The sequence below is a fragment of the Leptodactylus fuscus genome, chromosome 7 (assembly GCF_031893055.1).
Source record: "Leptodactylus fuscus isolate aLepFus1 chromosome 7, aLepFus1.hap2, whole genome shotgun sequence".
Classification (NCBI taxonomy): Eukaryota; Metazoa; Chordata; class Amphibia; order Anura; family Leptodactylidae; genus Leptodactylus; species Leptodactylus fuscus.
Window position 1 is genome coordinate 148,210,972 of NC_134271.1, and position 15,194 is coordinate 148,226,165.

At 43.1% G+C, this 15,194-nt stretch overlaps 1 protein-coding gene across 1 annotated transcript in view; it reads right to left on the minus strand.

The window, feature by feature from the left end:
* Positions 1 to 15,194, minus strand: part of VANGL2 (VANGL planar cell polarity protein 2) — a 29,649-nt gene that overhangs the window by 13,959 nt on the left and 496 nt on the right. The window contains exons 2-3 of the mRNA XM_075283241.1: positions 3,890 to 4,164; positions 2,346 to 2,469 (exon numbers count right to left, since the gene is read on the minus strand). Of these exons, the coding sequence (XP_075139342.1) occupies positions 2,346 to 2,469; positions 3,890 to 3,960 (195 nt within the window). The 5' untranslated portion in view covers positions 3,961 to 4,164. The remainder of the gene's footprint in view (positions 1 to 2,345; positions 2,470 to 3,889; positions 4,165 to 15,194) is intronic.

A 15,194-nucleotide genomic window follows, 5' to 3' on the forward strand; every position in this document is an offset into this window, starting at 1 on the left:
CCCGGGCTGTGAAACGCGCAACTTTAAAGTTGTAACATCTAAAAAAATTTCAAAGCAAAAAGTTGAAAGATCAAAATTGGAAAACACTCATTTACCGTGACAGCCCATTTTTAGTCAATGGGCTGGAGATATTTTCATGGTCTGAAAAGCCCAAATACATCATTTGGAGTATTTTGGTGTTTTTGTTTTAGCCATATCTATTCAGCTATTCCAAAGATATATGCCTTTTTAGTATTTATGCAAATTGGGGTATACTAGCAAAGCGGGAGGTAACACTGTGGGTTCTCTGGGGGTGGCATCTCTGTATGTTGTATGTCATACAGAGTTATCGCCCACTAAATATGGAGCAATGTCTTGCCCGCCGTGACATGCAGTGTCTTCCGACCCCAGAGTATAATAGACGGAAGTACCGAGATTGTTAAAAAAATAAAAATAAAAAAATTCTAACCTTATGTTACTTCCTTTGAGACTACTCATGGTGTCTGGGGCTCTCCAGGTGGCATCATGGGCCCGGGGTCACTGGGGAGGCCTATGATTGGGACACCATGTGACACATGGGCATGCCTCTGTGACCACTGAGGCCCGATCACAGGCCCTGGGCACATGACACCACAAAGACCGAGAGAGAGCGCTGAATACCACAAGGAGGCTCAAAGAGGTGAGTGAAGGAGAGTATAAAGGTTTTTGATTTTGTTTTGTTTTTTTTACACCTCCCCTAGGCCTCTACTTATTCTCTCTCCGAAGAGACCCCAGAGTATAATAATTTTACTTCGGTTCTATCCAAACTTGTTCAACCAGAAACGAGACCTGAGCCATCCGAACCCAAAACAAAAATGGAATCTTAAGAGGTTTGCCCCTCTATACCGCCCACTTTGTTACTAGGCCCTAACTATGTCAACAGGGCTTATATCTTTGGAATAGCTGAACAGATTAAGATAAACAACATGCTCAGGCTGACAGTGGCCATCATATCACGTATGCAATTGGGCTTTTCAGACCTATAGCGACGGATGAGCACCATTCTTCTCCATCTTTACTCCTGATGGTTACTGACGAACCCGCCCATCTCTGAAGTCTCCATTTGGGTCCCCAAACTTTGTTTACGGTCTGTCTGTGAATGAACAAGCCAGCCAATGAGTGGCTGGGCTGTGACGCTCTGTTTGAACACCGACTCACTTCTCAGTAACCGATTGGTTGACGCAAGGGCCAAAGGTCAGGAAGACTGGAGACCAAAACGGAGACTCTACTGGATCCCAGGTGAGTATGTAGGGTTTGGTATGTTAAGCCTTGCTATAATATGGAAGGCCTATCCCAAGCATAAGTCATTAATATAAAGCTCTAGGTATAGCCACTACACAGTAGTATACCTAAATAATACTTCTATATAACATGATATAGTGCTGCTACCTCCAAAAGCTATATACTGCAGAAAATACCGCCACCTAGGGCTTACATAACACCACCATACAGTGACCAAATAGTAACGTAATTCATAGGTTACATTTTCTAACTCTTCCTCCTATACAAGTAATATTCAGATCCATGATGATCACAGGTATCAGCTGACAAGCTGTCTGCAGCGCCCCCTTCAGCAGGAGAAGCTGATTAGCCGCACTCATTAGTCCGGCCTTAATTTGTCCTTTTACAAATCAAAATGTAATGGAGCTCAGACGAGTAAATTTGTACAAAGGGGCCGGATAATGTAGTTCCCACAGCGGGGCTCATGGCTTTAGCACATTGTTTCTTCCTGCCCTTGACACGACCAAGAAACAATGACATCACCGCGGCCCAATAGTAAAATCCTGACAATTACCCTGTGCACCGAGATGCGACTCTGGATCAGCTCATTAACTCTGCCTGGCAACCGGCCAGAGATGTACAGGTCCGGGGCACATCTCTCTTACACACCCAGCCGCCTGTTAATATTAACCCTGCGGTGTGACAGCTTTTAGGACGGTGACTGGGAGCAGATAAATGGCAGAAAAAAAAAAAAAAAAAAAAAAAAAATCAATAAACCCTTCTGCTAATTACCACCGCCGACACTCATGGAAAATAATTAGCCACGGGGGCTGTCAGGCGCGGGTGGCGGGGTGGGTGCGATGCTCTGCATGGCGATGGGCATTTATAAAAATTTGGCTACACTGCAGAATAATCTAAGCTGGAAGTCAATGGGTTAAGTGGATGTTTGCCATCGAAAATGGAAAATCCCATGATGGAAGCAACGTGACTGTGCACCGCCGTCACAGGACAATGCTCTGCGGCAGACAAGAGGAAAGCAAAAATGGAAAATGTACTGAGATGTGAGCGCCGTTAAAAGGGGGGGGGGGGGGGGGGGGAAATCTTACCCTCTCTTCTCCTCTTGTGGATTCATTGTCTAATAAAGGCTCTCCAGGAGCTTGAATCGTGACCGACTTATCTCCCCGGCTACTGCCATCTCGGCTTTTAGATCGATGTCTTTCCCTTCGATCTCTAGAAAATGAAAAATACATAAAAGATTTTTTTAAAAAATTTAAAAAATATTACATAAAAAAACCCCACAAAATAGTTAACATAAAACGTTTATAAGGGTCGTCTGGAGTAAGAAATCCATTTTTAATTACCCTTTAATTCAGGATATCAGGGGAGGATTTACACATTTACAGGCCAAAACAACAACATCTACAAAAAGACCTTGGAGGACCCAGAGAGTCCATATATTACATGGGCAACTCATTGATTTTAGTGAGATGTATTGTAATGCTTCACTTTTCCTATAGGGGCACTGTGGGAAAACTAAACACTTCCTGAATACTGGGGAACACCAGAAATACTAGAGGGCACGAATGTGAAGGTTTTTTTGGTACCCTTTCCATGTATATAATCCATTTTTTCCCTAGTTTATTTTGCCCCTCAAAGGTTCTGGCTGTCCTGTGTATACTTAAAGGGATCCTACCATTAAAAACCTTTTTTTTTTTTCATTGACACGACAGAATAGATTTAAGAAAGGCTATTCTTCTCCTACCTTTAGATGTCTTCTCCACCCCGCCATTCGGTTAAAACCCAGTTTTTTTTTTCCGGAATGCAAAGGAGTTCTCTTGCAGCACTGGGGGTATCACCAATGCAGCGAGAGAATTTTCCAGCGCTGCCTCCATCTTCTTCAGGAACGGGGTCTTCACGAGTCTTCTTTCAGGGGTTGGCTTTAATACTGTATAAGCGGACATTTTCTTGTGGCCGGCAGGCATGCGCAGTCGGCTGTGCCCTAGGCCTAGAAGTTTGAAGCCAACCCTCGGAAGAAGAAGCATGAAGACCCCGTTCCTGAAGACGATGGAGGCGGCGTTGGAGAGTTCTCTCGCAGCATTGGGGATGCCCCCAGTGCTGTTTGAGCGCTGGGGCCCGCAGAATTCATTTGCATACCGGCAAAAAACGGGATTATAACCGAACGGCGGGGCTATTCTGTTGTGTCAAGTTTTTAATCCCTTTAAGCCCTCTTTACATGGGCCAGTTATTGGGACTGCATATTTCATGCAGTCCCTACAGAGGCTTAGTTGTTGGCAGCGAATCACCTTGTAGTAGTGGTTATTTTCTTGGCCATGAGGGGACTTTGTCTCATTGAAGAGACCACCGTATTAGTGTAGGGAGAGTTTCAATCCATATACCATCCAAGGAATTCTGGGAAAAGGTATGAAGTTTAGTCACCCTAGTTGGAAAAGGGAAAGCTGGTGCCACTTTTTGGAAGGTAGCTCCCTATACACCAACTTTTAGGCCCACATTTCAAAGAGTCATGACTTGGGATGTAGGCCAGTCCAAAAATGAAGGCCATTGCCTCTCAACAAACAAAAACACACACACACCCTCAAGACAAGTGTAATATAGGAAACTTTATGCTCCCAATGAGAAGCTATGGACTTACCTGTGTTTACGTGAGCTCCGGGACTGCCCGGATTTATATGAGTACCCAGAATATTGGGACTCGTTGTCCATGTTTTCAGAGTAACGACCTTTGTGGCGATCCACGTTGACGGATTTCAGTTTCCCTGAACCTGGAACTGCAGCCAACACTGCTGCCGCCTCTTTCAGCACAGGCTTTTTCAGGCCAAAAGGCGCCGTCAGGAAATCGACTTTCACCTTGAGGGACTCTATTTTGATTCGCTCTCTTGGTCCGTCTCATAAGAAAAATAAGGGGACCTATAAAAAACAAACAAACCACCATTAACCATAGTACATGATATGGTCTTCTTGTCTATGTTTGACCGACTTAGCGCTATAGGTTACAACAGCTCCAGGAACTAATAAAATTTTTTGGTGGCCCATCAAAAAGTTAGGAGCCAATCATTTTTTAGGTTCTATTGACCTGTGGAAACCCTCGAGTCACACCAAAAAAGGTTCAACTACCCTACAGAACCACCTTTGTTTTAGGATTCCCAATTCTTGAACCACAACTGGATAAACTTGTCTACAGTATATGGAATGTGGAAAACCACCTGTAACAACTTGACTTGTTGGAACCCCTTGTTGACTAGACCTCAAAGACAACACGTAGAATCCATATCAAAGATTAAAAGAGTCATAAAAATATTCAAAAATTAAAGATATTCAAGATCTTCAAAAAGAATAAAATTGGCTGCAATTCTTAAGAATTATCGGCACCTGGGAACCATTATGGGGTTTTTATACCAAAAAAGTGAACGTACATGCCGAAGACTGTGAGGAAACGCCCCGTCTCAAAATAATTATGACACCATTATGAAATCAAGGAGAACTTCAAACATGAAGGTGGGAACGGCGCATGAGCCCACCACCACCACCACCTGCCAAACCAGTCCTGGGCTAGAAGACTTTCCTGTCATCCCGAGCCAACAAGAGAAAACTCATTATCTTATTTACTAAATCAACACACCCCCCCACCCCCGGGGTAACTTTCTGTTTAAGTTTCTGTGACTCTCAGCACTCTGTTTACCTTGTACATTCGGCTTTCCCCATGAAAAAAAAAAAAATCCTGACCTAATTTGGTAATGTCAACAGATAAAGTGATCCACGTTTCCTCATACTTAAGTCATAGTAAATAATCTAGGATAGGTTGAAGGGGAGTCCACTTAAAAAAAAAAAATAAAAAAAATGGGAGTGGTGGCAGCCAATTTGTGGGAGGAACAAACAAAAAATACTAGACAGATCACTTGACGACTACGTCAACTGGTCACTAGAAGTCATCATGCTCTTCTCTTCTGTCAGGGAGGTCCTGGGGTATTCGTTGCTAAGGTTCTGTCACGGGGTGACTAATGCTATACAGTCTCAGAACACTTCTCACTGACAAGTGTGTGATGTGATAATAGCAGTGGTAAAAGGAGATGTTTCTGTAATGAAAAATTCTATTGTAGTAATTCTTTTTGACCACAAGATGCCGCTGTGTTAGGTAAAGGAAAAACCAGGAAGTGACGAGTTCAGGAAGTGGACTGCTGTAGTGGGGGAGAAGAAGCTGGCTGTGAGCAGTGAGAGATCTGAGGGACAATCCATTGCCATCCGCTGCCCTGCAACGCTTGTTTCAGGCCAGGGCCAGCTCTGGAGAAGCCCGAACCTGTTGCTGGTTCCCATGTCAGGAGAGTTGGAGACGATTGCTGTGCAGACGCCGCGGAGCGGATGACAAGAAGGACCAGCCCTTGTGACACCGTGTTCCAGTTGCCTGGAGGCAAAGAAATTCCTGTTTCCTTCGGAAAGTCCATCTGACTGTTCGCCCCCTTGCTAACCCGGGTAAGCGGAGCTCCGATTCACCTTTCATAAGGGTGAATAGTGTATACACGCAGTAAATAGTTTTTTTTTTTGGCGCCAAAAACCTAGCATAGACTGGTTCCGGCCATTTTGCTTTAAAGCGAGTTCTATCCAAACGGAGATACAGCACGTGTTGTCCTGCTATTCAAAAGAGACACTATATCCTGGATTATAGTACCAGAAGTATGTCATAAGAGGAGTTATTTGTTTCACTAAGACTTGTGCAGCTAAGCACCAACTTCTGATAAAACAAAACCGGTTGCTGAAGTCTTCCCTGCAGGGTTGGGGTAGTGTGTTGAAATGTGGATATTGGGGAGTGGGTAAGTTAAATAGTAAACTGTGATATTGTTAACCCCAGTGTGACACCGCAGGTGATCTTCCTCTGCATACTTACATTGTTTTGTTAGCTTGGTATTAATAGGTAAATTGCAGCTGCTATATATATGTAGCCGCTAGTTAAAGGCATAGTTCACTAGTTCTGACATATTAGGTCACGGTGCAGTGTCACTCAGGGGTCTCAGCCCTCGGCTGAGTGTCTTGTAATTATTGATTTCATCAGGCCTGTTAGCCTGGAGTTCACCCCAAAAGGGTATAGAGTAAAATTTATATTTCTTACTTCGTGTCTGGTGTGGTTGTGCCTGTCCGTGGAACCGCTGTATCCTAAAAGTTCCTGCAAGAGCCCCGGTAGCCAGTCGGCTGCCGTGTCTTTCCCTTCCTCCTCCCCCCTTACATTTTTGGCGTAGTCGGCAGGATTTGAACCTGCGCGGGGAGACCCCAATGTGTCTTTCCCTTCCTCCTCCCCCCTTACAGTTCTCTCCCATAAAGGTGGTCATCCAGCTTCAGAGACCCGTCCAATTCGCCAATTTTTTGAATATTAATACTAGATCCTTTAGTATTCAGATAGGCCACCACCAGAGTACACCAGCATAACTGAGCAGCAACTAAAGGTGTAGGGTCACCTTAAAGGAGTTGTGCCACAAAAAGTATTTAGGACATAGGATAGAGGATAAATACCTGATCGTGGGGATCGGACCACTGAAAGCCCCACTGATCTGGAGAACGGGGGAATTTCCCCCATTGCACATTCAGCCTGATCATATCCAAACAAACAATGTAGGCGTTTCACTTGGTGGATGAACGAACCTGTGCTACCAATCACTTCAATGGAACCACCAGAGATAGTCAAAGTGAAGCTCGGCACTCTCTTGGGTAATCCATTGGATGCGAATGGGAGCGTGGTCCACCAAGTGACATACCATTTCCTACATTCAGCCTGGGGTGGTTAAGCTGAGTCCTCAGTGGAAAAAACTGCCTTGTTCTCGGGATTGGTGGGGGTCTCAGTGGTGAAATCCCACCGATCAGGTATTTACTTATGGATAGAGGATAAATCCTTTTCATGGCATACATTTTTTAAACTAGGCAAAAGTCCTATTCAGGACTCTATAAAAAAATAAAGAAAATAAAAAATCAAAAATAATACCAATTCAAGTATGTACTATATGGAGTCATGATAAAAAGCAAAGCTGTGTAGTCAGACTTGGAATCTGGACCAAATTTGGGGAAAAAAAAAAAAAGTTACCATTTCCGGCGTCAAAATACAATGAATAATTATAATTAAATATGATGTTTTTAATTAAATATCCTATAATTATATGCAGTGGGTGTGAGATATTTACGATCATAGGAATTTAACCCCTAGCGCTCTAATGAAATAGAAGATCTTGATGGCCACTTAGGAGTTGGAGACGGACTGTCGAAAAAAATTGGTGGATTGGCCAACGAATGGCACAATTACGCACAGGAAAAATTTTAAATAAAAAAATCTTACTTGAATTCCAACACTCTAGAATATTCCCTGAAACTGTGAAACGGCTGCGTCTCCCTCTATTAAGAAATTGCCAGGAATATTTAATGAGTGTAAATTATTTAAAGATGCATAACACGTCGGCGAGAAACAGTTGGTGATCATTTTTCCTTGTTGATTTCGTTTGACAGTCAATAATGATGAAAAAAACAAACTCTGATGCGGATGAAAAATGAGGAATTATAGAAAATAAATTTAGCTACAGATCCTCAGTTGTTCTAATAGGTTTGCCAATTTATCTTTCCTTTTACAAGTCTTAACATTTCTGGGATAATTGAAAAAAAAAAAAAAAAAATTGAAAAAAAATTTAACTTGAGGTGGAGGAAAACAAAAAGTAGATGTAATACTCGTCTACAACCTAGTCCTTGATTCAGGTGGCACAACCTGTGCCCTGATCTGTCCTCTGAATGCTCAAGCTGGAGGTGAAGGGGCTCAAGCAATTGCCGTGGCCATCCACTGCAGCCAGTCATAACATATTGGGCATCAGGCACTGATATTAACGGTACAGAACATGTGACCTCCAGGCCAGCGACTAGCCACATTACTAATCTGCACCCCCTTCACATCCAGCCCAAGTAGTGAGGACCAGATGAAGTAGGGAACATGCCAAATGAACCAAAGACCTGGGGTAGGAGGTTTTTTTTATCCCAAAAAATCCCATTTAAACAAAAATTGTCAACTTTTTGATTAAAGGGAAGTTATTTAATTTACGTAATGGCTAGGGTTGAGAAATTGGGATTGGAAAATATCGGATCTTGTTTGGTGATCGAGTAAATTTTACAATCTGGGTCCGATCCCGCCTAAAAAACATTGGGAACGGAATTCCGATCGCTCAACCCTAGTTACCTGCACAGAACCGCTGCCACTCCCCTGAGCTCCAGGCTGTTGTTCTCAGTCCTCTCCTCTCTCATTCAGATGCTGGCAGAGCCCAGTGTGCGCCCCTGCCTCCCTAGGTTAGTGTTACTGATGCTGGGAGTAGGCACGGCGCTCTACCGGCGTCTGAATGAGAGAGGAGAGGACACAGAACAACGACCCGGAGCTGCGGGAAGTGGCAGCAGCTCTGTACAGGTAACCGGACAGCAGGGGGGACTAAATAGCCGTCGGATTTTTTTTAATCACTACACAGCGTGGAGTCCAAAAATTTAAACCTTCAATTTTTTGGACTCCAAGCTGTGTAATGAATAGGATCATTTTTAAAATCCGATTTTTCGATAATTAAAAAATCCCGGCTCTTTAATGTTGATGCTTCCACAAGCTCCTACAAAAACAACCATTAGTGGTCATCTATGCCCCCCATAGTCATGTAGACCTATCCTATTTTGCGAGGCATCCACATTTCGGACATTCTAAGGAGCATTAGTTTGATGAAATGTAATGAACAATAGGCTCATCCTACTGAAGACCATCATTGCTTCGAAAGAAGTGGACCATGTTTAAAATTTTTGTCCGATTGTCATAGTTTTTGTCCATAAATATTTTTCCCTTAAAAGAACATTCCCAGAAAAACCTTCTTCCTTCCCCCTCCCATTTCAGTGAACATGTAAGACCAGGGTAAGAAATGGCAATGGCCAATATAGAAGTGTATGACCACATCCTTGAAATACTTGGTCACCAAAGTCTTACTACTTATGGAAGACCAGGGCATCTTCGTACTTTTGCCAAATCTTATTAGCATGAAAGTTAAGCCCCGTTGAGATACATGGTGGCCACACGGAAATTGCAATATAAGGAATTCAGTCACTTATAGAAGATTCAATGTTACGTCTCAGTGGTCAAGAAACACTTGACCGAGTCCTTATGACCTCTGGGTAAAGTCCCTAATTCAGAGGGAACAAAGTAGTAGTATGTTCACCACCACATCAGAAGCCAAGGGTCAACATCAGTTCCAGAGTGTAGGGTGGGTGTCAAGTGTAGGTCAACTCCATAACACCAAAAAGAAGCATAGCCTTCATATTCTATTCTCAGAGGGAGAAAAAAAAAAGTTCTACTGTGCTTACATTCATAGTCTACAGGTGGCTGCTTTGAGGCATTACACCCCAATTTTTTTTTTGCTAGCTACTGTAGTCTACTGTGGCCACTTAGTCTTTGTCTGGCTACTGTAACATATGAACACATTTACAATGTACATTGGGACCTATAAAAGAAATATAACTACTATAATACTGCTCCTATGTACAAGAATATAACTACTATAATACTACCTCCTATGTACAAGAATATAACTACTATAATACTGCCTCCTATGTACAAGAATATAACTACTATAATACTACCTCCTATGTACAAGAATATAACTACTATAATACTACTGCTATGTACTAGAATATAACTACTATAATACTGCTACTATGTACAAGAATATAACTACTATAATACTACCTCCTATGTACAAGAATATAACTACTATAATACTGCTCCTATGTACAAGAATATGGATAGATAGATAGATAGATAGATAGATAGATAGATAAGATGTGTACTGCAGATGCCTTTTCTTGAGTCCTTAGCGTTGCAGTAATATTTCCCTGAAGACACAGGTCAGGTATAACTATAAGGCAACCATGAAGGAGGAGAATACCAGGAGAGCATCAAACAGAATGAACTAAGAGAGGCTTCAGTGCGGTCAATAGGTTCCGGGTACGGTTACAAGAGACACAATTAAGCAGTTGTTCTCTGCCCGCTGCCACATCAAAAAGGAGATGTACAAAAAGCAAGGCAGGAACATAGGGCCAAAATTAAAAAAAAAACAAAAACCTTCCTTTGGTAGACCTGCTCATTTTAAGCATGTGCTTTAGATATGGAAATTCTTCTGGACTGCCTCCCAGGAGAACAACTGTAGAGGTGGCTTCACCCAGAGTTAGTCACTTAAAGGGCTACCCCATCTGGTATCATTCCCAGTTTGCCAGTGAGACCTGCATCAGATAGATCTCCCATTTTAGTGCACCACCAGTACCCATAAGTGCACCCATTCGCTGTTAGAGTAACCATTTTTGTGCCATGTGGGTTCCATTAACGGGTCCTACTTCAGATCTGGGTTTTGGCCCTTCGAATAGTCTTTGCTATTATTTCGGACGGAGCTGATCCGACCCGTCTTTCCCTCCCATTAACCTAACATGACCAAATTGGGCATTTTACAAAAAATTCTTACAAACACACAATTGTTAAGTTGTAGTGAAGCAAATGGAAAAGGATTAGGAGTTTGAGCGACATCCAATGTGACACCTTCAGCTCCGTGTACGGCGGCGGCGGCCGGGGGGACAATCTTACGAGACTCAGTGACCATAGAAACACGACTACAAAAAAAATACAGATCCAATCACGTCCTGCTTCCAGCCACTGGTTTTGGATGGACAGGGTCAGGATGCTGCAGTCAGCCAAGGCTTTTGTCCCGAATTTTTCCCATCTATTACCATGGAAACCCAAAAGGCCTCTGCGCACCTCCCCCCATCCCCCACATGCACCCCTTTGGTTTCCTAGGTAATGGCAGCCAGGCCTAGAAACATTCTTCCAAGCAAGTGCCCGGAGAGAAGCGGAGAGATTGGAAGGATGGGTGCAGGGCGAGCAAGGAGGGGGACCAAAAAAAAAAAAAAAAAAATTGGTTCATTTTGTAACTCTTCTCCTATTGTTCACAAAAAGGAGTCAGATTTCTCCAGGGAGATGACCACCGGAAAAAAAAAAAGTGACGAGAGACAAGAAAACTTGGACCGACAACTCTCAGCAATACAGACAACCTGGAGTCTAGGGGGAGCAAAGTGTGCAAAAAAAAATCACAAAAATACTCCGCAGTAAGGGGGACGGGAAAAAGTGGCGTCATCTCACCAAGTACGGAGAATCGGCCACGTCAGGAATGAAAAAAAACTAAAGACCGAGGACCAAGAGCTTTGGATGTAAAGGAATGCAAGGAGCCATAATGCAACAAAAACATTTTTTTTTTTGTTGGGCGGGGTCAACAATGGAGATTAAGGGTAAGTCACACAGGGTTTTTTTTGACCAGAACGCCTCAGGTTCCAATCCAAAAGCTGGGTACCCGTGATTGAAAGCCGATGCACATCACCGGCACCCAGCCGCGCCCTCTGCTCCAGATTAGGCCCAATGAATGGACCTCGTCCAGAGGAGGGAGTGTCTTCAGGCCGAATCGCGAGGCGAAACGGCCAGAATAATGAGCATCTTGCTTCCGGAAAAAGCTCCTGAGCGGCTTCCATTGATTTCAATGGGAGCCGTCTTTTCGGTCAAGATTTTGAGGCGAACACGGCCTCAAAATCCTGACCGAAAAAACCCAGTGTGAACATTCCCTAAAGAGGATTTCCACAACTGCGGCCAAAAGTCAGTCCCCGATCGTGGATGCAATATCTATTGATTACCTATCCTTTGAATAGGTCTTCAATATGTGATCGGTATGTTCCAAGATCCAGCATTCCCACCAATCAGTTGGATGAAGAGCAGCGCTCAACCAAACGTTGCGGCCTCTTCACTAAGGTTACACAGGCAGACGTACTTTCAGGCCTTCGATTTTCTCTTCTTCGGTGAAAGGAAGCGGGGGCATTCACAGAACAACTTCAAATGGTTCGGAAAACCTAAAAGCACATTAATGCGGGGAAGAAACCACGAAGAGGACTACATATAGCCGGCCTGATAAAAGGACATCCACATTCGTGCTTCATCAAGGAGTCCTAATGGTTCTCAAGCACCTCTCAGTCTTCGACCGTCCATCTAAGCCAAGGCTGTAATGGAGGTGGTAGACCTTTTGTTGACAGGACTCAAGTATAATGTACAAATAATATAGATGTATACACACAACACCTTCTGTATATAAGAAGGAAACTCAACCTGAAGAACGTTCCTACATCCAAGCTCGGAGTTGTGGAAACCCATGGCCGGTGGTATGAGGACACCCAACGAGATTACAGACTTAGTTGCTAGAGGTCTTACGTATACAGTAGGATTTATTTCCCACTATGAAGGGTAGAGTTTAAGCCATTTTGATTAAGGGTTGGATATCATGTAGTCCTCGCCCTCTATAACACAACTCCATCCCGACTATTGGACAAGGTAGTATCTCACCACAAGGAGACAATACCTTAACTTTCAGCATTCATGGATTCCTTAAAGCACATCCTTCACCCTTCAACATGCCATACCTATAATCACATGGTAGGTATGTAAAGCACACATACAAATTACACGCATGGGAAAACCTACATTTAGCAGTTTAACTTAATGGCTTTTCTAACTAAGCGGACGACTCTTAATGCTATAATAACACATTAGCCAGCTGCAATGGAAGGCCAGCTGATAGATGGAACCTGTGGAACCTGTTCACAGAACACCAACACGATCAGACAGGCCTACTAAGTGAAATAGTCCCCTCTACGATAGTATAGAGCATCTATGTCAAGCAGGGGAAAGCCATCTTCTTCAAGACTCTCGCTGATAGAGGCAATACTCATTAGATGAACGATGGCCAAACCTTCTGATTTTGAGGAACCAGCCAAACATCCAATATGTATGGAGCCTCTCCACTTTCTTTCCCAGTCTCAAGCCAAAAGCAAAACCTGGGAAGAACAACAGATTTGGCATGGTGGATTTCAACATGCCGATTAATAGGTTCTTACAGAAGATAAGCCACCATTAGAGGTATCTGAGAACCTCTAGCAGTGGCTTATCTTCTGTAAGAACCTAGTATTCAGCATGTTGAAATCCATCATGCCAAATCTGTTGTTCTTCCCAGGTTTTGCTTTTGGGTTGAGACTGGGAAAGAAAGTGGAGATACCCCATACATATTGCATGTTTGGCTGGCTCAAAATCAGAAGTTTTGCTCATCGTCTGATTTTGAGGAACCAGCCAAACATCCAATATGCATGGGCATCTCCACTTTCTTTCCCAGTCTCAAACCAAAACCTGGGAAGAACAACAGATTTGGCATGGTGGATTTCAACATTCTGAATACTAGGTTCTCACAGAAGATAAGCCACTGCTAAAGGTTCTCAGATACAGAAGATAAGTCACCACTAGAGGTATCTGAGAACCTTTAGAAGTGGCTTATCTTCTGTGAGAACCTAGTATTCAGCATGTTGAAATCCACCATGCCAAATCTGTTGTTCTTCCCAGGTTTTGGTTTGAGACTGGGAAAGAAAGTGGAGATGCCAATACATATTGGATATTTGGCTGGTTCCTCAAAATCGGACGATGACCAAAACTTCTGATTTTGAGCCAGCCAAACATGCAATATGTATGGGGCATCTCCACTTTCTTTCCCAGTCTCAACCCAAAAGCAAAACCTGGGAAGAACAACAGATTTGTCATGGTGGATTTCAACATGCCGATTAATAGGTTCTTACAGAAGATAAGCCACCACTAGAGGTAAGAATCTAGTAATCGACATGTTGAAATCCACCATGCCAAATTTGTTCTTCTTCCCAGGATTTGCTTTTGGATACCTATGAAGGAGTCATGAGGAGTAGCTGTTACCCAAAGAGGTGATCACCTTGAGGATATTTACAGCTTCGAGACGCCCTGAAATGCCAAACTGGTCCAAATGCCAAACTGGTGATTTAGGAACAAAAAAGGTGAGATATCCTTCCAGGTCATCTTGACTTCTAAAAAAAAAACTTGAAGTGTTCTGGTTCTAAGAAGACCAGAGGGATGACTCGTGACTTCTGGAGTAAGAAAGTTAGGAGAACCATCTTTTGGGTACATTTGTGCTCAAGAGGAGGTTAAGAGGAACCACAAAAATGTAGGAACTTGAGGAAAACTGCAACATCCATCGACACGATTGTCATTTGAGTAAATTTGACCCCAAGTTTTGACCTACATGTATCTAAAGACCCCATATTTTTTGGTCTTCTCAAATTTAATTTATAGCGTTCTAGAGATCCCCTTTAAGGGGTCCCTTAGGCTGAAGCCCTGCTAAGTAAATAATTAGCTTCCTAAATATATACAGCATGTCATATGGAAGGTCCCATGAGGCCAAGATCATTTTGGAATAATTTTGGGAAATTTATGGTCTGGCTAAACATTTCCAGTCGCACAATTGTTTCTTGTTAATGAGCTGCACATGATCAATAAGATAGAAAATGATTCACTGTGGTTTGGTTTAGGATGCAAACGTTTCATAGCAGTTACCATTCCAAGACAGAGTCAAACACTACGCACCCCAACAACCCAAAATACAGCAAGTCCTACTTTGCTCCCTCCGTCTGTCAGCAGGTGATAAGGAGCTGGAGACTGAATGGGGTAAAGCTGGCTATACACAGTGAATCTTGGCCAAGCCTAACAATTTCAATAGAACTGGAGGACCATCAAACCCCAAGAAACTGAGGCCAATTGCCTCAACATAGGAAAAAAAATTTCTTCCCAATTCTAAATATGGCAATTGGTCCAAGTCCCTGGATCAACATCCCATCTCAAAAATTTCTAGTTCCTCTAACTTGTGATATTCTTAATTTCCACGAAAGGTGATGGAAGGCTCAATTTGTTCTACTGTACGCAGTCCAGTCATATTAATGTGACCACCGCCTACTTTTGACGTCAACGTTAAATAACCAATGGCAGAAGGCACGTGTCATCAGCCATTTGGGTACACTCAAGA